Raw genomic sequence first — 22,485 nt, forward strand, 5'->3', positions numbered from 1 at the left:
TTTGAGTTTGATGACGACCAAACAAGCTAATTATGATCGTGGGCAGTAAGCTCCATCATTTTTGAAATATGAACACAAGAGCAAAAAATAGTTATATACATGTAGACGGGTTTGTGGATGTGCTAGTTGCAGATCCAAATTGATTACCCATTGTTTCCATTCCCAGTCCGTTTTTCACGAAGTGAATTCCATTCGACCGCGTTTGATTCCTAAACGTAATTCAATTTTCGTACTAAAATCATCGCCAAGATTATGATGTGGTGTTCTTTCTGTACATGAGCACCCCATCCAAGCTTGGCCGTACTCCAACATTTGTTGCAGAAATTCCTGCATAGTCCCATTATTTGATCTCTTGCAGTAAATCCCAAGTTCTAGCAATTTGCTGTTCTGTAGCAAAACTATTGCATATGATATGAATAAAGGGATGAAGTGATGAACACGTAACTTTTTATTAAATTGCTTGAGCTGTAGCCAAGATTGGTATTGATATTCATTAACAGTTAACGTTTCTGCGTCAGAGCCTGAAAAAAAATCAAAGCCATCAGTGATTTATTCTCTAAAGCGCCTTAGCACCCTACAGAAAGCACACGGTAGGTATGCTCAAACAGCTACAAGTCGGCTAGTGGTTACCTCATTTGCTGGATTTGGGAACACAATAGGCCACCACGTACCACAACTACGACTAACAAGGGTTTATTTCTTTTATAGGGAGCTCACGGCCAGTTGCATAGATCGAAACTTGCACAGATCTTGATATGGAGCTAGTTCGTTTGTGACACTCATCCTTCCTGTTCATTTCTAGACTTTTGACGGGGATCCAAAATGCCTCTAGTGTTCTTGGTGCTCGATCTCGGACTCGAATGATAGTATAGCAACTTCTACCTCTATTTCGGGAGTTTTGATGACTTATTCTACGGTGTGCTCCGAGCGGGGCGGAGAGTTTAGATTTTGCGAGTCCATCTAGATGGTCCTTAACTCGAATACACAGTGGACGTCCCGTTTCCCCTATATAATCGTCACCGCACAACCTGCGCGTGACGCAATACATCACTCCTGATACCATGCAATTCCCTTCTCTGCCGTCTGGCCAAACCACGCAGCTAGGACTTGTGTAAAGTCCGTCATACGCACGATTGCGTGCTAGCTGACATTTGAAGTTTGCTTGTGGCATTTCCACAACCCTCACTTCGTTCTGTAGACCTGCCTTTCGCAGAGAGATCCATACCTCTCTGCTCATATCATCAGATATCTACGGTAAACAGAACGGAATCTTTTCTGGGCCATCCCCTACTATCTTGGATCTTCGAGAATTGATGAACATTTGGGATACTTAATTACTTTGAACAGCATTTTTCACAATCCCATAATCTGGCGTGTAAAAACCGTCTGAAGCGAAACCTTTCAGAGTCGTTTTTGATGTATTCTAGAAACAGAGAGGTAAACTGCCATCAAACGATTTAAGTCACGCTGATAGATATCTTCTGTTAACAAAATGCATGATATAGTCGTGACAAAACGACATGAAGCACGTTGTAGTTGCACGAGCGGTCGTGCCGGAGGAACACAGTTTTTGACCGCTCGCAGACCGCTTGCGAGCGGTCTGCATGGCAATTTGCCAAATTTTGGCAAGTACCGTCTACCCGGCTCGATATTGGCCCGATATTGGCCGCAATTTTTCGTTCGTTTTCATTTTCTGCTCTCTGATTTTTCCTCTTTCATATTTTTTTTCGTATTTTTGTTATCTTTGCTGTATTGGCTTTCGCTGCAGGGATCTATATTGCATCTGTATTGTTCATAAGTTATTGTATTGCTTTTGAAATATGGTTCAAATTTGTCTTTATTTCTATGTTAATGTTCTTTTTCTGTTTCTTCGCCTACTCTCCATTACTTACAAATAAAAAAGCATTGAAATGAAAATCAAATCAGAAGAAAATGCAAAAAGGAAAAAAAAAAACAAAAAATTGCGGCCAGTATCGATCCGGGTGACGTCACTCGGCAAAATTAGGCAAATTGCCAAGCACGCCGCTAGCAGACCATCTACGAGCGGTCAAAAACTGCACTGCACCAGCGCGACCGCTCATGCAACTACACCGTGCTTCTTGTCGTTTTGTCACGACTATACCATGGATGTTGTTAACGAAAGATATCCATCAGATCTATCATCCATGTGCGTTCAATCAAACTAGAATCGTTAACAAGCGGAAGGACGTCTTTTGCTTTCTGTGGATCAAAGACATCAAATGCATGCTGACAAACTGAAACATCAACTTGATCACCTTTGATCTCATCACTCTCCCAACTGTGCGTTCAATGACGTTTAACGCGTTTTCTTCCTACTTGCGAAATGCCCAGGTTTCCGAAGCATAGGTCAAAGCAGGAAGTACGGTGATGTTGAAGAGGTGTGTACGGAGTCGGGTGTTCTTGTTCTTCTTCGCTACATTCTCGATGCTCTTGTACGCTCCCCAAGCCGCTCTTCTTCTGCCCAGCTCTGGGGTCAGGTCGTTCATCATGTTCAATTCCCGACCCAGATAAACGTAGCTGGTGCATTCGGATATGTTCGTTCCGTTGAGCGTGAATGGGGCATCCGAGATCCATCCATTCCGCATGAACATCGTCTTTTGTAGATTCAGCTGAAGACCGATGCATCCACATGTTTCGTCGAATTCGGCCAGCATTCGTTTCGCTTGGCTGATGCTAGGTGTTATCAGTACGGTGTCATCAGCAAAGCGCAAATGGTGTAGCTGCCGACCTTCAACCTTCACTCCCATATCGTCCCATTCCAACTTTCGCATTGCGTTCTCGAGGGTGGCTGTGAATATTTGGGGTGAAATTGTATCACCCTGTCGGACCCCCCTCTTCACGTCAATGATGATGTTCTTTTAGAATGGCGAATGGTCGTGAAGTTATTGTACAACTCTCGAGGTACCTTTATGTACTGAGTAGGGACGCCTTGGTTGTCCAAGGCTTCCACGACCGCTTCCGTCTCAACTGAGTTGAAGGCCTTCTTCAAGTCGATGAAGGTGAGACAGAGCGGCATTTTGTACTCTCGTGATACTTCGATGAGTTTCGAAACAGTGTGAATGTGGTCAATCGTGCTGAATCCTTTTCGAAACGCTGCTTGCTCGCATGGCTGTCCTTCATCCAAGACTTTTTCAATCCTATTAAGGATCACTCTTGTAAAGAGCTTGTACATGACGAACAATAAGCAGATTGGACGATAGTTGCCGATGTCATGTGGATCTCCCTTTTTATACAACAACACGGTCTTGCTGGTCTTCCACTGTTTAGGAACCTTGCATTCCGACAGAGAACGTGTAAAGATCCTCGCCAGGGTGTTGAACAGTGCTGGCGGAAGGTTCTTCAGGTGTTCTGGTCTTATTCTGTCGGCACCGGGTGCCGTACGATTTCTTACCGACATAATAGCATGTCGTATTTCGGACGGGAGAACCTCTGGAATAACATGTCCGACTTTCCTCAGATAGTGAAGAGGTAAGTGGACATGGCTGTCGTAGAGATCAGAGTAGAAGTCGTAGATGATTTTCTCTATCCCTCTTCTCGATGTAATGGTTGTTCCCTTTGGGTTCCGGAGAGCGGTCATCCTCGTATTGCGACTGTCGAATTCTCGACGGGCATAGCGGATGCTTTTTCCCACTTCTGCTGCTTCAGCCAGTACTTCTGCTCTTCTCTCTTTAAGGTCTCCCTTTATCGCCTCTCTGCAAAGCCTTGCGAGCTCGGACGTGAGTTTTTGGTTCTCTGCGGCTCGTGCTGCTCCACGCTGGCGTATCAGCTCAAGAGTTTCAAGAGTCAGGCGTCTCTTGGTGGTTTTAAAACTCTCAGCTTTTTTCGCGCAGTCGTGAAGGTGTTCAACGAGCCGGTCATATTCCCCGTCGATGTTGTCCATTGCGAAATCTTCCCAAAAGCCGGCTAGCGTAGCGAAGAGATCCCAGTTGATGATAGTCCTGGAATTTCTCTCTCTGAACTTGGCGGCTTTCTCTGCTCTCCTTGTGAAGGGAAATCTTCCTCGGAGGAGGCGACGGTCCGATCTCGTATAGAACTTTGGCACAACAGCGACGTCCGCCAGGCAGAACCTTTTACTAACAATGATGTGGTCTGTTTCATTACGGTATCCTCCACCGGTTGGCTCTCACGTCCAGCGTAGAGAGCAGGACTTCTGGAATTAAGAGCTCCCATGGATGGTCTTAATTGTCATGATGAACTCGGAGAGCCTCTCCCTCTGGTAGTTCCATTGTAGGCCGTGGATCCCGATGTGAAGTTGCTCCGGCGTTCTTCGTGGGCCAACTTTGGCGTTGAAATCTCCAATTATGACCTTGTAGAAGGCATAATCTTCTCGGTAGAACTTCTCCAGGTCCATATAGAAAGCTTCGACTTCCTATTCTTCGTAGCTTGATGTTGGAGCGTAAGCGACGAAGATAGTCAAAGCTGGTGTTGGACCACATCTTCTCATCCGCAGACGTCCGATTCGGATCGTAAGTTGTTCGAAAGAGTCGATGTTCTTTGCCATACTCGTGTTGACGAGGACGCCAACTCCACCAACTCCCATGCTGTTGCACGTTCGTAAGAACATTTCTTCTCCAGTGTCATATACGGCGTTCAGTGGGTGACGTCGTCTGGTCTCGGTCAGTCGGATGACGTCGTACTTGGTCATCTTGGCTTGCATAATCAGATCTTCGATGGCCGCTTCCGATGCAAGCGTACGTACGTTATAAGTACAGATCGCCATCCTAGTCCTTTTCCGTTTCGGTAGCCTACATGACTCCTGCAACCCCGTCCTATCTGGCGCTACCGTACCAGGCTTTCCTCCGGAATCAGGAGACTCTTTTCTATTACTGTGTTTTGCATAAAATTTTAAATCTCTTAATTAATTTTAGATCTAGAATATTCTAGAAGAATATAATATTCCGCTAGCAGCTTTGCTGAGTGAAGACGGGCCTTGCACCTCTTCTCGTCGTTCATGTTCTTGATAGCTACTCGTACTTTCGAAGTTCTCCCTTCGGAAGTATGAGTCGCTATCAAGATTATGAAACCTGGCACAACCCCCTGGACCTGTTTTTATATCAGCAGACTTTCCTCGGGCTGGTGGCCATCCATTTCATGTAATCTTAGCAGCGCATGACGTCCTACCTTCAGAAAGAAAAGATCCTAGACCACTGGAATAAGTCGCAAACCGTTCTTATCCATAGACCGAGAGGACCTTCGGAACTACCGTCCCATATGCTTGCTGAGCGTGTTATACAAAGCATTTATTAAGATCATCCTCACGCGCATATCTAGGACGCTGGATGAAGCCCAGCTTCAAGAACAAGCTGGATTACGTCAAGAGTTCAGCCGCTTGGACCACATTCAGACCGTGTCAAGGGTTATAGAGGTTTGCCGGAAATACCACCTGCCCCTTGTTCTAACCTTCGTCGACTATGAGAAAGCCTTCGACAGGGTAGAAACGAATGCGATACTGCCAACGTTGGTAGATTCAGATGTGGGACGCCTCGTATGTAAGGACATTAGCCAATTGCTACGATCGATGCACCACTAAGATACAGCTTTTCCACCGCCCCCTCACCATACCCATTGAAAGGGGGTACCACAAGGCGATACTATATCGCCGAAGCTGTTCATGGCTGCATTGCAATGGATAATGAAATCACTATACTGGGAAGAAAGGGGCATACGTGTTGATGGAAGATTTCTATCGAACCTTCGTTTCTCGGACGACATCGTTTTCTTTTCGAGCAGTACCAATGAAGCAGAAACGGTGCTTAACGAATTGAACGAAGCAGGGAAGAGAACAGGACTGCGAATAGACAGAAAGAAGATACAGTTCATGAAGAACGCCATAACACGAACATATCAAGCAAGAGCTACCATAAGCGAGTCACGCTCATAACTACTTTAGTCACATTGAAGTCGAGGCCACAATTTTCACACTTTACCTCGCTGTCGTCTCCGTGCGCCATTTTAAGGCAACGGAATCATAAACCCAGCTTGGTGGCCTCCGCTGCCCTCGCTGGGTCGCGACATTTTGAACATCTGGCGGAGTTATGCTCATCGCGATTGTCCTTCACATTGCAGAAGGCGCAGTTCGACTTGGGCGAAGTGCGCCTGTAAAGCGGGCTAAAGCCGGACTTCAGACTTTTTGTAGTGTTCGCTTCGCTCGCCTTCACCCATCAATAAGAAATAACAGTAGTGACCTTTTTTGTGGAATTATAATTGTTTATTTCTTCTATCGACACTTTCATTTTTTTACTCAAAGATTTAGGCATAGATGAGAGATTTCATGATTTTCTTCTCAAACGCGTCAGTACTATATTTGGAGAGCAATCGAACTTAATTTTACATCTATGTTTCTCTGAAACCTCCACAATTTGGAAACATTATTCGAAATATGAGTTTCCTTCGCTTTCAACAATCAGCAAAGAATGATGTGCTAACATGAAATGACGTGAATATTATCATCGCAGATCGTGCTTGGAAATAGATATGCGCAACAAAGTCGGCTAGCTGCGAGCAACATTTTGAAGGAATAAGCTGCAAATTTTGCTAAATAGACTAGTGCCACTGATCCAGCCACGTAGGTGGTTAAAGCTCTGAGGACCACAGTTGCAACCGTTACCTTCCAATGTTTACCCAAGGCGTTGACCATAAGAGTTAAGGGTGCCCGGGTATGCTCCAGTCCGAAAATCACTGGGTTCTAATCGGAGCATAGTCATGAGAGATCAGATGCTTCAAAGACAGTCCCGTTAAGGCCAACGTGATAGTTTAGCATGCCTTTGATGTCGATATTCTCTGAACAGTCCGTTGTGCATGTTTCATTAACAACGGCATGATCGAAGGCTAGCAAAGTTGTCTTACTGTCATTCCTTGCCCCGCAACGAATGGTGAACTCAAATGTTCTGCAAGCAACTGTAACTCTGATGTCCAATTGTGAGTGTCACTTTGTGATTACTGTAGCTGCATGTTCACAGTTGTAGCAACCTGTGAGGGCAATTGGCTGCATCTCGCACTTTTTCTCAGTTACGATTTATGATAGATTTACCAGTATTTTCAAATCTAGCGTGAGTATAAACTCTCCCTCCTCAGTTATAGCCACCACATTGTCGCCTTCCTTTTTGAGGTTGTAGGAGGACGTTTCTATTGGTAATGCTGAAGACTTTCTTAGATGACTCTAAGATTCTTCTGGACATTGACTTCTGTGAGCATTTTCACAGTGACATCTTATACGGTTCGTGCAAGTAGAGAGCTAGGTTTGTGCTTGGGGTTCATCGTTGCGTTCTACTGGTACGACAAATTTGTCCGGTATACGAAGGTTGCGTTTTTGGAGACAGTATACTCCTGATTGATTTGTTCATTGGTTTTTGTAAGGATATCGCAGTGATGTTGACTCTTTCGACGATTTCTGTCATATATGGTCTCATCGAGAAGACCTTCTTCGTTTACTTCCCCATTAGGATTACCTCGATCTCGATCCGATCAATGTGGTCCACTCTGCACAACTGATCACCTGATAGATTGATCACCTAATCACCTCATAGATTGTGGGTCGATTTACGACTCTGCAGAACTGATATGAGGGGAGAGGCAATAAGCAATCACATTTTATGCCATCACAACCAGAATATCCTAGGTACTTCTTGTACTTTCTCAGTTCGTAGACAGCTTCGTTACATGGCGTTGTGTGACATTTACTCTGTATGCATTACCCTGCTTGTGCTCTTTCAACGTGGTAAACACGAACTTCAGTCTCTCTTGCGAAGAATTCCAGGACCTTAGAGCAGGTCAATTTCATTGTTTTTTGGTGACCTTTATGGACCCAAGCGTTTTGTTCGAGTGGTTGATTTGTATACAAATTTTGGGGGTAAGGCGATTAAACAAGAGTTCCTCATTGTACTGATATAAGCACTTGTTTTAATCTTTGCATATGAGGTGCGCTGAGTGCCGCATGTATTCGTGTTAAAATGCATTTGTACTTGAGTTAAACATGGACATAATGCAGTTAGACCAGCATATGGAAGTGGTCTCTGAAAGTGAAGTAAACTCTGATAAACTTATACGCTTGTATTTTTGAGGTACGAGCTGGACGTTTTCTCTTTTCGTTGATCTTTTTGGGTGTCTATGTTTCCTCTGGAGTACCTCGGATTTCCAGGGGAAACTTTTGTTCGAAGGACGGTAAATTATTTGCCGGCTCGGTAGATGTACTTTAGCAAATCTAACCGAACCGTCGCTGCTGTGTATGATTTTCGTATTTCTACCATATGACCAGCAGCCCCTGGGTATTAGTTCCCCTTCAATCAGAACAATTTCACCTATTTCTGGGACCGATCTTGATAGGTGTCTGCGTTGTTTGACATTGGTTTTTTGTGTTTCTTGTAATGAGGTCAGATATTCAACACTCCATTTTTCCTAGAATTTACTGGCTATCACTTCTGACGTCCGAAATTCTTCAAATGCTGTTTTTCTGTTTGGATGAGATTAGAACCGTAGGGTCGCCCGATACGTCCGCAACTTTGGAAGCGAGTAGTTGAAATTTCTCTTCAAAAAGTCAATGGGTTCCAATGGTATCTCTGCGATATCACTGGAGTTCAGTTTCATAAGAGGTCTCGCGTTGAGCATTGCCTCAGTTCGAGTGATCACTGTGCACATGTCTGCAAGATCCAAGCGTTTGCGTCCTACTGATTTGTTGGACGCTTTTCTGGGTAAACTAAGGGTTTACTCAAGTGGCGAGGAAAGAAAAGAACGGGAGCGATAACATAGGATAATACGCATCAAGAAACGGTTGTCTCCGATCAAAATCATGCAGCAACAACAAATTGCCAAAATGGAAGAGGAGAAAAATTTATTACCCCATAAGATTGATGAGAGGGAATTCCTCGAGATTAAAACTACAACTAGCGAACAAAAGAATCGAATAGAACAAATAAACGCGAAAATAAGTAGGAAAGGAAGAAATGTTGCCTATTTAAGTGAACCGGACAAGGATGACGCAGCGAAATATCTACACTTTACCACACTTACACACATCTACAGTGGACTATTATGCTACCGACATTACCAGCTTAAAAATTGTCTTCTTACAAAATCTGCAAGGAAATTATTTGTTGCAGGATGACCTTATATCTTGATTTTCCAGCTCAACAGGATTTTTTATTTTTTTGCAGCCAAAGTTACAACTTCGGTATTTTGCACTTTTTACTCTAATTTTTGGCAGTTCGTAAATCGCTAACAAATTAGGTTTGCAATCTGTCGGCACAACACAATAGAAAACAGTCTTTGTCCTATGACGTTTTCCGATTACTTCTACCCTATTCGACGTGTCTTCAAATATCAAGTGGATATATTTTTTCAAGAGGAAGAGATCTATTGAACGGTGCCAATTCCAAAAAATTCTGTATCTTTCAAATTTTTATCATAAACTACTTCAGCCTCTATGGAAGGTTATTGTCATCCAGATACGCCGATCCACCAAATACCTTACACACAGCGAGCTACGGGGGGAACGGTAAAGAGGGTCCCGGCGGATTCTTCGCGAATGCCTCCGAGACATAACGTGCCCAGTGGATATGCCGGCGGATACGCGAGCATACCTCCAGTAGTTTATGAAGACGCAGACAACCGTCTTAGATGTTTTTCTAGCCACAGAGACGCAGAAAACTGCGGAGTTACAAGAAAATATGCAAAGAAGAGTGGTATGAGCTGTCGAAATCGAAACCGAATAATTCAAAGAATAATAGTGCTAGATAGAAGTACATGGGATTTTGAATGGTGTTCTAATAAAGAAAGGGAGTGGGTTTGTCTTCGTATCACCTTCAGAAAGTCTAGAAATCTTACGAAATTTGAACTCTTTTTCTTCCTGTAAGTTCCAAGAAGTCAGAGATACAGAAGGTTCCTCTGCCCAGAAATAAATTAGGCTACAAAAAAGCTTGCGAGTTACAGGATAACGAAAGAAAAACGAAAATTTTTATGCGCGTAATTTGAAGCTACTATTAGGTACATCCTTATCTCATTTTTTACGTGAGGATTTCTCTTGCTTCTGGTACGACTACTAAATTGAGATCACTTCACGTCACAAAATTGCAGTGAATGTGTATGATTCTCCAAAACAATTTAGTGGATAGTGAATTATATCCTGGCCGGTGATGCAGCGTATGATTAGCGGTAGGTAAGCAGAGTCACCTATTTAGGTGCTAACGAAAGTGAATCTCTTTAGGACACGCACCATCGTTAATTGCTCTGACGAGGCATGACCGGGGCATGCTCGAAATTCCGCCGGGACCCTCTTTACACGCACCCGAGCTACGGCTGTATTACCGCATTGATTACTACATTTGAAAAGAGTAAACCAAACCTAATTTTCTTAAGCGATTTACGAACTGCCAAAAACCAGAGTAAAAAATGCAAAATACGAAGTTGCAAAACTAAAAACTAAACTTTAGTTACAAAAAACAGAAAATCCTGTTGAGCTGGGAAATCAAGAGACAAGGTCATCTAACAACAAATAGTTTTCTTGCAGATTTTGTAAGAAGACAGTTTTTAAGCTGGTAATGTCGGTAGTTCCAGCAGTTGAAACATGTCACTTTAGTCAAATTTACAAAATCTCCACTGTCATGGAATTATAGTTGTGAGAGAAACCAAATTGTTCGCAATATTATGTAGATTACGTATATGTATCTATAATTTCACTTTTCGAAAAAATATGTTAACGTCAAAAATCACATATCCTTGTGGCGCAATTATCTGTATTATCAACCTTGTTAATGTGTACCCGCAGGTAATTTTTTCCTTGATAGGTCATGAAAGTTCTGATTACATTCAATCGATAGAGCTCGCGCTCGCGAATCTATTGAGGTATAGATCTTATAATAAAGATCAAATTGAGGCAAGTTATGAAAAAAAAGACGAAAAAGACGTGGATTCGCGTCTTTTTCGTCTTCTGCCGAAGAATTAGCGTTAGATTAGCATTAGATGATGATGAATAGAGTAGGATATCTAATTAGCATTAGATATCCTACTCTATTCATTGCATAAGGAGGATAAGGTGAACGATCATCTTCCACCACATCTTCGTTTATTACTGTTCGTGGATCGGGGCTTGGTGGTGCTCGTTTGGGTAGATGCTCGTGAACTACTACCTAAATCTAGAAAGTTGGATAAATCAATTCTGTACCGTGATGTTTACTCGGAGAGCAAGCGTACATTGATTTCGCTGCACAATCCATCTTCCAGTCAACACACCGGCCAAAATATATTTTGCAATGTCCTTGTAGCGTAGTTTGACGAACGCAAGTGCCTCTCCATCGAGTGGTTTCAATTTCTTAGGAACAACTGGAAGTAGTTTTCTTTTTATCGGATGTTCTAATGTTCCCAAAAGAATTTTTGTGTGTAGTTTGATGATAATGTTAAAGACAGCGTATCGCGAAATTGACGATGTTGGGATCCACTTGCAAGATAGAATTAAGGGTGTAGATTACGAGTGTGGGCGTGCTCACTCTCAACTCCCTCATTTCTAAAAACGGCGTAGATTTGGAATTTGAACAACCTAATAGGCACCTTATAACGCCACCTTTATATACTTACCGGTTGTCTCAGCACCTAATCGATTGGTTTTACTTATAATAAGCTGCGGCGAAAACCTTATTGACTACCGTCCTCTCTCAGACACAGCGGGTTAGGAGGTGTTCCGTAGGAAATCCGAATTCAGAAGCTGTTTCCCATGCTGTTTTTCAGGATGACTAGGGGAAGGGAATTGGACGTGAACATGCTCATACTCGTGATCTACCAACCTAACTCAATCTTTTTGTGGAGTGGAATCTTTTTTTTTATTCCAACATCGTTAGTTTCGCAGTAGGCTGCCTGTAAACTATTTTCTCCTCAAATTTCGTTCAAGTTGAATCTTTGCTCATTACACACGGAAATTTCTACTGACAATTTCTGGAAACTAGGGTAATCGAGTTGATACCGGAGTGGACCATTCCTAAAAACTCATCAAATAAGCTTTATCATGACTTAACTTGACTTAATCGGCGGGCTGATTTCATCGCCTAACGCGATTACCCATATCTTCGCCGAGGTAGAAGAGAGCTGTGTTCTAGGTGCCGTCCTAGAACACAGCTCTCCCCACCTTCTCGATCTTCTGCGAGAGCTTGCACAGAATCAACCCATTCGTCGCTATTCCATATTCTGCGAAAACTTACGTCTCGCCTGACCTGCCTATACACGCCGAGCGTCCTCAGGTCCTCTTTCGCCACCTCAGTCCTGAACTTCCGTTTTCGGCCAGGTGACTTCCTCCAGCTCGAACCCGACAAACTCCTCAGAACTCGTTGAACAAGGCGATCTGCCGATCTCCTTGATATATGAGCAAAGAAGTGAAGACAATTTTCTGTAGCTACATTCGATAGTGGTGCAAGATGTTGATATCTTCCACGTGTCATCCGCATACCACATTAATCTCTGCGTAAAGGTCTTCGTTGTGGCATACCCTAGGCCAAAGGTAGCCAAGCACAGGTGTCCTAATAATTTGCAGCTGAAAACAATGTTCTAGTAATCTGCAAGAAAGTTCAGTTCCATATTTTACAAAGAGGTTACACATACTTTTGTGCACATGTTAAAATGAACATAACGCTAAATCAGAAATGAATGAGTAGAACATTTTACTAACCCGTCAAGTTGTCCATCCGAATTTCGGACTTAAAGTCTGTATATTCGATCTAAAACAAGTACTAATGAAGCTTATAAGCAGGGCACGCTTGCTGCTACCTCCTTGTTATGGACCTTGCACCAAATGCCCTCGCAAATGGGGCCGACGCAGAACTGCAGCTTGTAAACCACTTTTCGGCTGACAACTTTTGGCTTGCAAGTAGTGGTTAGTCACACGCTTTATTTGTTACCATTAGTTCCATGCGAAAAAATAAAACTGTAGAAGAAGATGATGTGGAGGTGGTTTACTGTGATTTTAATAAAGCATTTGCGTCTTGATCAAGTCGTTGGAAACAAACAGCTTGACGGACCATCATCACAGGATTTGTCCACTCTGTCATCCCTATAGTGGTCAGTCCTTCTGTGAAGGTTTCTGTTTGTCCACGAATGTCTTTGATGGCTTGCTCTAGCTGACTTCGCTGCCTATGGCATAGTAGTGCTCTACCATACGGAATTTCTCACCCACCTTGGTCACTTAGCTTCCCTGGCAGTCATTCTTGAGCGATTATTCACTCACATATGTAGGTCCTTTAGTGTTGGCAGGTAACCATTTCAAGCAAAAATTTCTTCAAAGAGCTTTACCTCCATCTAGGATGGCGATAACCTGTTTCTGTTGGCACTTTTTAGGCTAATTGCTGCAAGAAAGAATAAGGATAAGGTGCACAGCGTTGATCAATCTCTATGGGGATGCGCCTACGTTCTCGACTTTATTTGAGAATCGTTTGAGATTTATAAACGCGCGTGCAAAATTACAATGACTTGCACGGGGCTGGAAAATGTGTCAAGTCGGTGTTTTTTTATCCTCCTAGACAGGTCTGGCACCAATTTATAGACCCCAGGGGGATGAAAGGCTTGGTTGGCATTAGGGCGGTTTCGAAATATCGATCAATCGTGGATTCACAGCGAAACCTCCTTGCCGACTGCGCCACACCCGCTGCAGGAAAACGTACAGGCAATCTGTTTACATTTGCGATCTTTTCAAATGCTAATAAATTGGCTAGACGTTTCCAAGAAACAAGACATTTGACAGAATCAGGCATATCATTATAAAACTTGTCAAATTTTGAAAAACGTCCATCAGATAATACTGTAGGAAAGAGTATACAGTTTTAGAAAACTAAAATTCGGAAAGAATCTAAAATCTCGGAACGCAAAACGTAACTTCGTTTCTGACGAGCAGAACGACCGAAAGCAGTGTTTTTGCGAACGTGTACACTGTTCTGAACACTTGCGATTTTCGAAGTTAGACGTGGACTACGAGTATGAGTAAGGGAATAAGCAATAGAACTGAAAACTGTAAAAATACGTAATCATCAATTGTACCAAACATCAGTTGTAACCTGGTCCTAAAACATTTGAATGATGATACAGGGTACGCTGAACTGAAAATTCCAGAACGTGTGATACACACCTCTATCAGTTTCCTGAGGCTTCTTCGAAAGCAGGCAATTTCTTGTTGGTTTCATATGATCAAAACAGAAATGAACCGATTTCTCAGAAAAAGGCAGTTTTTCCAATAAAGAAAAGTATAATAAACCCTCGTGGTATTCAACTAGGTGCACTTCTTTAGTCGAGATAAATTAAGCAAACTAGCTCTTGTTAGCGTTGAAGTAGCACCAATAAAACCCGAAGATGACCCATTTCCTTCTTTTCTTTTGTGGATCAGAAACTTAAAATTATACATCTTACTGAATCACTTTCCACTGTTTTCCGATGCTATTGATCGTTTCCTTATCACGGTGTCCGATAGCAAGTGCGAGTTATTCTACCGTGCGCTACTCGCTTGTGTTCTGCACTATTTCAGTTTTTGCTTTTATTAGAAAGATTACAATTCTTTTATCATAAATAAGAAGCCATCCTCCGCTCTCTTCGGCACCTTTTAAAAAGCTCTTATTTTCTACATTAAACCGTTTTTGTAGTGCAGCACTATGAAGTCTGTAGATCACCACATGAGCTCATCATTTCATTACATTTAGTCTATAGAGAGTATGGTACTTCAAACATTTTGCATACATTTCTTGTGAAATTATTACTCGTTCATAAAATAGAGCTAAGTCAAAAGAAGCTTTGAAGGGAGAGGCTTCACATGCAGTTCAAGAATTTCAAGTCAAGATAATGCTTGCAGATACAGCCATTCAGAAAAATTCTGATTTTATCGGAATGTCATCTAGAAAATTTACAGATTTGATGAAAATAAGTTAAACAACATTGCACGCCGCAGTCTTCATAATAATCAAACCTCGTCTAGTAATCAATGTGAGCAGAATTAATTATTAATATCTTTACATGTGAATAGATACAGATTGCGTTGCGGTGGAAACAATACCATATGCACCACAACACAATCGGTCACTAAGAAAAAAACGTTTTATTCAACTCACTTTTCCTTTCCATCATCATTTCCTCTGCTTTATTACACCTTTTTTTTTCAGAAGTCCAATTTCTTGCCTTCCTACCTTAAAAACAGCGATAACAACATTACAATTAGTTTACTGCATAATTCTTTTGCACAACAGGAAGGAAACACAGTTATGTGTTAACACCACCGTTTGACGTGAAAGAATGTCACCGGAACACAGTATAATTACGTGACCATTATTTAGTGGAAGGGTTAGCAGACACAATGTGTCAGTTTTCTTACAACAGCCCCTCAAAAGTAGGGTTTGTAGAGAATATGTAGGGTTCAGCGAATAGATTACTAAAGCAACCAATCTGTAGAATAGAGCCATCATTGTGAAGTGGTTACAATACAACACGAATACTACAATATTGACTTCAGTGCATGTTTCCTCTGAAGATATGCATTCTTCTCATCTACTTTTGCAACACTGACTGTGCTCCAGAAGACCATGAGCTGACTTCAAACTCTGAAGAGGTGAGTGATCAAGTTAAATAAATACTGCGTATGAACATTGAAAAACCCACGGTGAGTGACCATGGGGCACCGTCATAACCTGTCATAAAATAGAAATTTAAAAATGCTTCATATATCACTAGATTTCCCTCTCCGAGATATATCCAAAAACTTGCATATCATTGGGAAGGGAGCAAATTAACACCAATTATGCGCCAAAAAGCAGTAATTGAAACCAAACATAGACTGAGGTTATAGTTGAAAAAGTGTTTAGAGATTCAAACATTCCCATTTGATCAGAACAGCAAGGAGTGTTAGAAGCAAACACATAAAATTGTTATTTTTTTCAGTCATTTTTTCTCTTTTCTGCGATTTTGGTCATTGTGTAAAATTGCGTTCTCTCCTTACTTTGAAATTTTGCTGCAAGAAGGAAGCTGTTGCTCATGTACAGTATTGTATTGTATTCATACGAAGATGTCTTAATTATTTGTTCTAACGCTATTTGGTCAGCGCAGACAAGAACATAGTAAAACTCAGTTCTCTACACACGTATAGGAATTTTTTTCATGAACCGGAACGGCTTCTTCAGATGTGTTATAATCATCGATGGTATCCGTGAAGCAATGTAGATTAGACAGTAAACTGCAACTGTTCTCCGGACTCGCGATAGCGATGATGCCTCGCAGGTGTCTACTTTACACTACAAACAGATTTCATATGCTGTGAAGTTAATACTGAGAAAAATGAAGTAAGAACAATTGGAGTCCACAAAGGAAATTCCTGCAAAATTTCTGGAATTTCAAAACTTTGCGCACTGACGCTTTTTTACGAATAGTGCAGTTTCAAAGTAGTTACTTCGTATCAACTCAGGGATGGTGGTCATCCATCGTGACCTCACTGCAATTCAAGCTTTATATGTATTTATTTGTTGTAACTCTTAGCTTGAGACTCATAACATCCTCTTCTTTGGTAGAGTATATTCGTCCTTCTGGATGGCAGTAAATCTACAACAGATCCACCTATATTCTTTGGATCGACACGGACTAAGGTTCCAATAGGCTCAGCGCAAAAAAAAAACATTTTGGTGCATCGGGTAAAATAAAGCCACATCTCCCACGTCAAAGAGTGGAGTCTTTGGGACCTGAAGAAAGTGAATAGTTCACTGGCCAATTTCATAGGGCCAAATGATAGATAGTGAATCGTATCAGATGCATCCTAAATAAATTGGGCAAAAACTCGTTCTCATACTAACCTGGTTCGAAACCAAATCACTCCCAATAAAACAGCTGTTCAGACCTCTGCCATGGATAGAGTAGGTTAATTGAGTGTTGTCGTATACTGTACGTGCCAAGAGAATAAATGTCACTGTACTTCCATTAAAGTCATATTGCTTTCTTCGCGCTACAACGTTGAGAACTTTAATATTCCGCTATAGGAGATACACGAAGAAGGTTGAGCACATAGGTGCGATAGGGAGAAGCCCCCTCAGGTGAAGGGGGTTTAGCTCATGGGGTGCAGCTCAAGTGAAGGGGATCCTTTCGCCAGCCGTCCAAAAGTAAAGGGGGTAATTTCGCCAACCGTTTAAAAGCGAAGGAGGTCCCTTCCCCAATCATTCAAAAGTGAAGGGAGTCACAGTACCGGCTCCGACTATCGCATCTATGGTTGAATATGCAGAAATAGATGAGAAAGCTTATCAGAAATGTCGCTCAGCTGCATTATCGTCGTAAAGCAATAAACGACAATAAAAACAAGAACAAAATCCCCAAGAGCAATGCAGCGAAGTCAAAGATGAGTACTAAAACTCTAGAAACAGATCCGAAAGAAAGGATTTGATGATTGAAACTGAGCGGATCGGAGAAGGGTCACGGCTACAATAATCAGTGGCTGGCTCCAACGACTTGGCATTCCTGTCAACAGCACGCCTTGATGAAACAAAAATATGCGCAAAAAGTCGGAAATCAAACTAGAATATGTGTCCCTTAAACGCCAAACAAGATGACATCGTCAACAATGAAGAAAATGAAGAAGAGAGGGGTGAAAGTGGTGACACAAACGAAAACTGTATAAGAAACATTACCATACCGTCCTGCTTGCTAGACTCATAGAATTCAGCTTCCACAACTCACGACTGTGTAGCGAAAAAATATTTAGGAATTTGGCAGCGTGGCCTGAAGTAAATTTTCATGGGAGCTTTGACGGCTCTATGGGATTCTATGGGAGCTTTGACGGCCTCCCAGAATACAGGACTATTTTTGAAGATTTTTGAAGCCCTTGTCTATAACAGTGAAGAACTGAACGTTATGGAAAAGATACTTCTACTTACGTAAGGTCTGAAAGGAAGAGCACGAACTGCTACTAATGGCACGAAGTTCATTCCTGAGAATTATAAATGTTTGGTCAAGACGTTGCAAGAAAACTATGCCAACCACCAATTTAACAGGTCCTAAGCAGTCCAAAAATTAGTTACCACGAGAACGGAGAACAATTCCGCCGACAACTACTTTGCAACGTTTGATCAAATCAGGATGCTGACCAACCAAATGATCTTCCAGGACATGATGTAAGGAAGATATGCGATCTAATTAGGTGCAAAACAGTCTTATCCAAATTCGCTGAAGACATCAACTCTGTACTAGTAGCCAATCCATTAAAAGAAAAAGAAACAGTCGATAACCTCATGAATCTAGTGAAAGCAGAGATCGGTGCAGAAGGTCATGTCGACAGCATATTTCCTGACAAGCAAAGCAGAAGGTTACCATGTCAAAAAGCAATTGCTGCAATTTCCTACCCAATTCTAACTGTTTATTCTTCGCAAGGACAATCATACATCAATGCAGTAACGAATGTTCACGGATCAAAGTATTGGACGCAAGATACTGGAGGAATAAACTCGCTGTTGGAAGTGTTGTTCTCCTAATCATACTTATCTTGAATGACAAAGATCAGAAGAAGAGAGCAAAGTGCGAAGAAGCACCACAGAAATCTCTGCTTTATGACACACCAACTTAACCGAGACAACAACTCGAGACCAAAATTTGTTCGTGCCAACCAAAATTGGACAAAATCAGCAAAAGCAACGCAACTGGCAAAATAAAGTATAAAATAAACAATAATAAAATAAACAAAACAAACAGAACATTTAACAAAGATCCAGTCCGGTAGATACACAGGTATCTGTGGAATCCCTAGAGATCAAGGAAAATTGCGTCCTTCACAGTCAAACTATTGTAATAAACAACTGGTACTGATGACTGCTGAAGGCAATATTTGGAACGCCAAAAGCAGGCATATGAAGAAGTACTATTCTTATTCGATTCTAGTCATAAAAACAATCACAAAAAAAGAGTATCTCGCAGAACAACTCACAAACACGTCCAAAGTCGGCGCCACGTCCAGAATTTGCGGAAATATATCGTGCTTCAAAAGTCATATGGTTTCTGTTGAGTGCTGTTCTCCTTTCTCTCAACACTGCCACGCGGTAATTGAGCTCCTCTTTTCTGAGGGACTTCGAACTCAAATTCAAGTAATTAAACGTTGTAATCATAAACAACAATGTAAAGAAGATAACACAAACTGTAACAGCAATCCGTACGATAATATGCGTAACACGTGTACTTTAAAACACCGAGAGTGTCCTTTGGGACATAGATGCGATAGTCGGAGCCGGTACTCCTACCTACTTCACTTTAGGGCAATTGACGAAGAAACTCCTTTCACTTTTGGACGGTTGGCAAAAAAACCCCATCACATGAGCTGCATCCTATGACCGAGATTCCCCACCCAAACGAGGGCCCGGCTCCTCTCTATCGCGCCTATGCGGTTGTCGAATTAACCCCCTTCACTTTTGGACTGTTGGCAAAGGGACCCCTTCCCCCTTGGGCGTTTGGCGAAAAGACCTCATCACTTGAGCTGCACCTCATGACCCAGACGTCCTTCACATGAGGAGGGTCTGATTCCTCCCTATCGCAGCTATGTTAGGAGAGTGGATGCTATGGTGGTGCGCTAGATCAGTTTGAGACTTTAGTACAAAACAGACCCAAATTGAGTGTAGACGCAGATATGAGCAAGAGCTTAGTCTGATATGAGAATGTGAACAAGAACACTTAGGAGCATCATGACGAGCATTATGACGAGTGCATAATGTATGTTTAGAGAATCACGCCCAATCAGTAGGAATAGAAGATGATGGGAAGAATTTTTAAACACAATCCAAGAGTCCAGCAGGAACACATTTCAAACAAGAAGAGTGTCGTCTATCTCTGGATGAGGGAGGGACAATAGAAGCTAATCATCATATCAGAAGTAATGCACGTCATGAGAATGACAATTCGTGATGTTAAGTAACATGAATGGAAATAGAATGCGATACGGATAGGTGCACAGAGCAACGATGTGAGGTGGAGTGATGAAACAGTAGAAACGAGCAGCCTGTTGTTCAAGTCTGGTTGAGAGGCGAATCCAGTAAAGGTGATATGTGCACACATCAGGAAAAAAGAAGGCGGTGTAATGCCACAATAGCGACGAAATGAACAGCCTTTTGTTTTGTTCACATCTAGCACAGAATGGGCACAGTACAGGTGATACGTGCACACGGCAACAGCGAAAGATTCTGAAGCAGTGAAGCAATAGCAGCGAAACAAGCAATCGTTTGTTCATGTGTGGCAGAGGGGTAAACGCAGTAAAAGTATGTGTCCATCGCCGCAAGAATTAAGGCTAAGTAATGAAACACGTCGCGTAATAAGATAGGGAGCGTTTCTTCTATATTTGGCAGAGAGTTGGGCTCAGTGCAGAATATAAGTGCCCAAAGCAGCAGGAAAGGAGCCAGAATAATAAGAAACATCACGCAATGAAGCAACAATAACAACACAACGATCCTTTTGTTCATGTCTGGCTGGGAAGTGTGCCCGCAAAAGCGGCATGAGGTTAAAGGAGACGTGGAACAGAAACAAACCGCACAGAGAGCGGAGTGGTAAAGAGATGGGAGTCTTTGCGAGTGCGGCGACGCCGAAACCGCCTGTTCCCAGAGGTCGACGCGCAGTTGACTTGTGATGTGTAAATGCGGACGATGCACCCCGTCGACGACAGAGAGAGGAACAGTCGATATGATGGAAAAGCGAACGATTCCGCTATATTGGCGGATATATTTCGCACCAAAGGCATTGAGAGCTTGAAGACAAATACTATCTGTCTAGCAAACTTAGATCTTCGTGGTGAGCATCAAAATCAGCACATTCTCATTGGACTCAATCATTACCACGATCTATTCACTGATTCAGCAAACGGAATCCGAACATCATCTGGTTCACATATAGCAAAAACAGTTTTTGTCCTCACTATATATGGTGGAGAATTCGTTGAACCAAGTGGGACTGCCAACAAAATATATCACAGTTTAACAGATATATCAGATAACACAGGAGAAGAACCCTTGCAAAAAATTTGAAGTCGATGGACTGGGAATCATACCCGAAGATTACCAAAAGAATGAAGAGATTTAAGCGTTTTGAAGAGTGGCCTCAAAAGATATCGTCCGAAAACAACGTGATTATCGCTTCATTTCCACTTAAGGAAACCCTGGTAGAGCTGGACAAAAACTGTCCTGTAGCTACACAAGACGGCTGGAATGTTTACAACGGCCTACTCACAAGAACCTCTAACAGCAAAAATGGTATGGAAACTGGTGCGAAAAATAGTGGTCAACGGACATTGCGGAAAAGACCATATGATGTTGCCCATGAGACAACGATTTTCGATTTCAAGTTTATCTCACACGTACAAAAGTTCCTGACTACGTTATTTACAAAGGAACTTCAATTTCGGAAAAAATGATGATCGAAAAAATGTTTTAAAAAACACCATGACAGGTAATCCCATCAATTCCCCTATTGTGCGGAAAGAATTAAATATTTATTCAATCCTTCGGCGCATCCGTGGATGGGTGGTGCTTGGGAGGGACTGCGAAATAAGCGTTTAACAAATCAGTAACTCAAAAACGCCTAACTTTCAAAGAAATGTGGACGGTCATCACACGTCGAGACGATTCTCAACACTAAAGCACTAATGAAGTTAAACTCTAGCAGTTTAACCGAGGTCCTTTTACGACCAATCGTGAAAGAAAGAAGGCAATCCGAAAGGGCTTCAAAAGCCAAAGCGTATAAGATTATCGAAGATCACGAACTAAGACTGAAAAGTGCTCACTATAGAAGTCTGCGAACATTTTTTCCATTAACCATGATTGTTAGACTCCAATATTGAACGAACGAGTTCCCAGCATAGTCTGTGTGAGAAGGAAAATCGATATCTCACCCACGAATTGTTCCTTTCAGCTGCGCCTAGATGTTCATTGTTGAATCTTCAATGAGTTCACAAAGAACCCCACATACACATTACATACCTGTTGTGTCCTTGCTCGAGTTGTGAAGATGGTTTATTTGACCTCGTACTTGCTCACTAACTAAATCCAAATCAGGCAACTGTATCAAACATTGCTGCGTACATTGAGCTGGTGAATAAGAACCTCTCAACACATAGAAATAACATAACAATGAGAATAACACAATGTACACAACTACATGAACTAAAATAGTTAACATCCCTACGGCTCCAACACCTCCCCCCTAAGATGAACGCATCGCGTACGTCTTCATCTTCGGATCGGGTTGCAATCGAAGAGGCGGTTGGCGTTGTCGAGCTGGTCTAGTCGTTGTCGGCGGCACGATAGTTGCTGCTCGATCCTTGAGATTGTCCTTGACGTCGGCGATCGTCCTTGCCATACCATGGTACCGTCGGTCTTTCTGGTTGAACGGCATCTTGGAAGCTTCAGTCTTCTCGCAGCTAACTGTCCGGTGCCTTTTTCCACGCATCTGGTTTGTCTTTTCCACAAAACATCCTCTTCCGTTAGCATGTCGTACACGGTTTCTCCATAG

General features: G+C 42.2%; 6 protein-coding genes across 9 annotated transcripts; 1 reads left to right on the plus strand and 5 right to left on the minus strand.

Annotated features, from left to right (window-relative positions):
- Nucleotides 1-2,333: 2,333 nt before the first annotated feature.
- On the minus strand, nucleotides 2,334-2,792 carry RB195_024010 (uncharacterized protein; the record flags this gene model as incomplete). The annotated part of the gene is made up of 1 exon (XM_064211646.1): nucleotides 2,334-2,792. The coding sequence occupies one exon, from the start codon at nucleotides 2,790-2,792 to the stop codon at nucleotides 2,334-2,336; it is 459 nt and encodes a 152-aa protein (XP_064067527.1).
- Nucleotides 2,793-2,857: 65 nt separating this feature from the next.
- RB195_024011 (uncharacterized protein) lies at nucleotides 2,858-4,191 on the minus strand (the record flags this gene model as incomplete). Of its 2 annotated transcripts, none has more annotated exons than XM_064211647.1 (2): nucleotides 2,858-3,959; nucleotides 4,100-4,191. In XM_064211647.1, 2 exons carry the CDS (start codon nucleotides 4,189-4,191, stop codon nucleotides 2,858-2,860), a joined length of 1,194 nt encoding a protein of 397 aa, XP_064067528.1. The 2 variants fall into 2 exon arrangements, with proteins under 2 accessions (XP_064067528.1, XP_064067529.1); XM_064211648.1 differs by having other exon boundaries at nucleotides 2,858-4,043.
- A 199-nt stretch (nucleotides 4,192-4,390) lies between these two features.
- Nucleotides 4,391-4,741, minus strand: RB195_024012 (uncharacterized protein; the record flags this gene model as incomplete). Its single annotated transcript, XM_064211649.1, has 1 exon — nucleotides 4,391-4,741. The coding sequence occupies one exon, from the start codon at nucleotides 4,739-4,741 to the stop codon at nucleotides 4,391-4,393; it is 351 nt and encodes a 116-aa protein (XP_064067530.1).
- Nucleotides 4,742-10,970: 6,229 nt separating this feature from the next.
- RB195_024013 (uncharacterized protein) lies at nucleotides 10,971-12,612 on the minus strand (the record flags this gene model as incomplete). The annotated part of the gene is made up of 3 exons (XM_064211650.1): nucleotides 10,971-11,141; nucleotides 12,449-12,532; nucleotides 12,601-12,612. 3 exons carry the CDS (start codon nucleotides 12,610-12,612, stop codon nucleotides 10,971-10,973), a joined length of 267 nt encoding a protein of 88 aa, XP_064067531.1.
- On the minus strand, nucleotides 11,056-22,422 carry RB195_024014 (uncharacterized protein; the record flags this gene model as incomplete). 3 transcript variants are annotated; one of them, XM_064211653.1, is made up of 8 exons in its annotated part: nucleotides 11,056-11,141; nucleotides 11,206-11,334; nucleotides 15,087-15,161; nucleotides 15,539-15,572; nucleotides 18,926-18,976; nucleotides 21,866-21,891; nucleotides 21,954-22,078; nucleotides 22,199-22,422. In XM_064211653.1, 8 exons carry the CDS (start codon nucleotides 22,420-22,422, stop codon nucleotides 11,056-11,058), a joined length of 750 nt encoding a protein of 249 aa, XP_064067532.1. The 3 variants fall into 3 exon arrangements, with proteins under 3 accessions (XP_064067532.1, XP_064067533.1, XP_064067535.1); XM_064211652.1 differs by having other exon boundaries at nucleotides 11,056-11,147; XM_064211651.1 differs by lacking the exons at nucleotides 11,056-11,141; nucleotides 11,206-11,334; nucleotides 15,087-15,161; nucleotides 15,539-15,572; nucleotides 21,866-21,891 and adding exons at nucleotides 18,782-18,813; nucleotides 21,758-21,836 and having other exon boundaries at nucleotides 18,926-19,071.
- On the plus strand, nucleotides 15,488-18,476 carry RB195_024015 (uncharacterized protein; the record flags this gene model as incomplete). Its single annotated transcript, XM_064211654.1, has 2 exons — nucleotides 15,488-15,580; nucleotides 18,084-18,476. 2 exons carry the CDS (start codon nucleotides 15,488-15,490, stop codon nucleotides 18,474-18,476), a joined length of 486 nt encoding a protein of 161 aa, XP_064067534.1.
- Nucleotides 22,423-22,485: the final 63 nt, after the last annotated feature.

Source organism: Necator americanus, chromosome X (genome assembly GCF_031761385.1).
Source record: "Necator americanus strain Aroian chromosome X, whole genome shotgun sequence".
Lineage (NCBI taxonomy): Eukaryota > Metazoa > Nematoda > Chromadorea > Rhabditida > Ancylostomatidae > Necator > Necator americanus.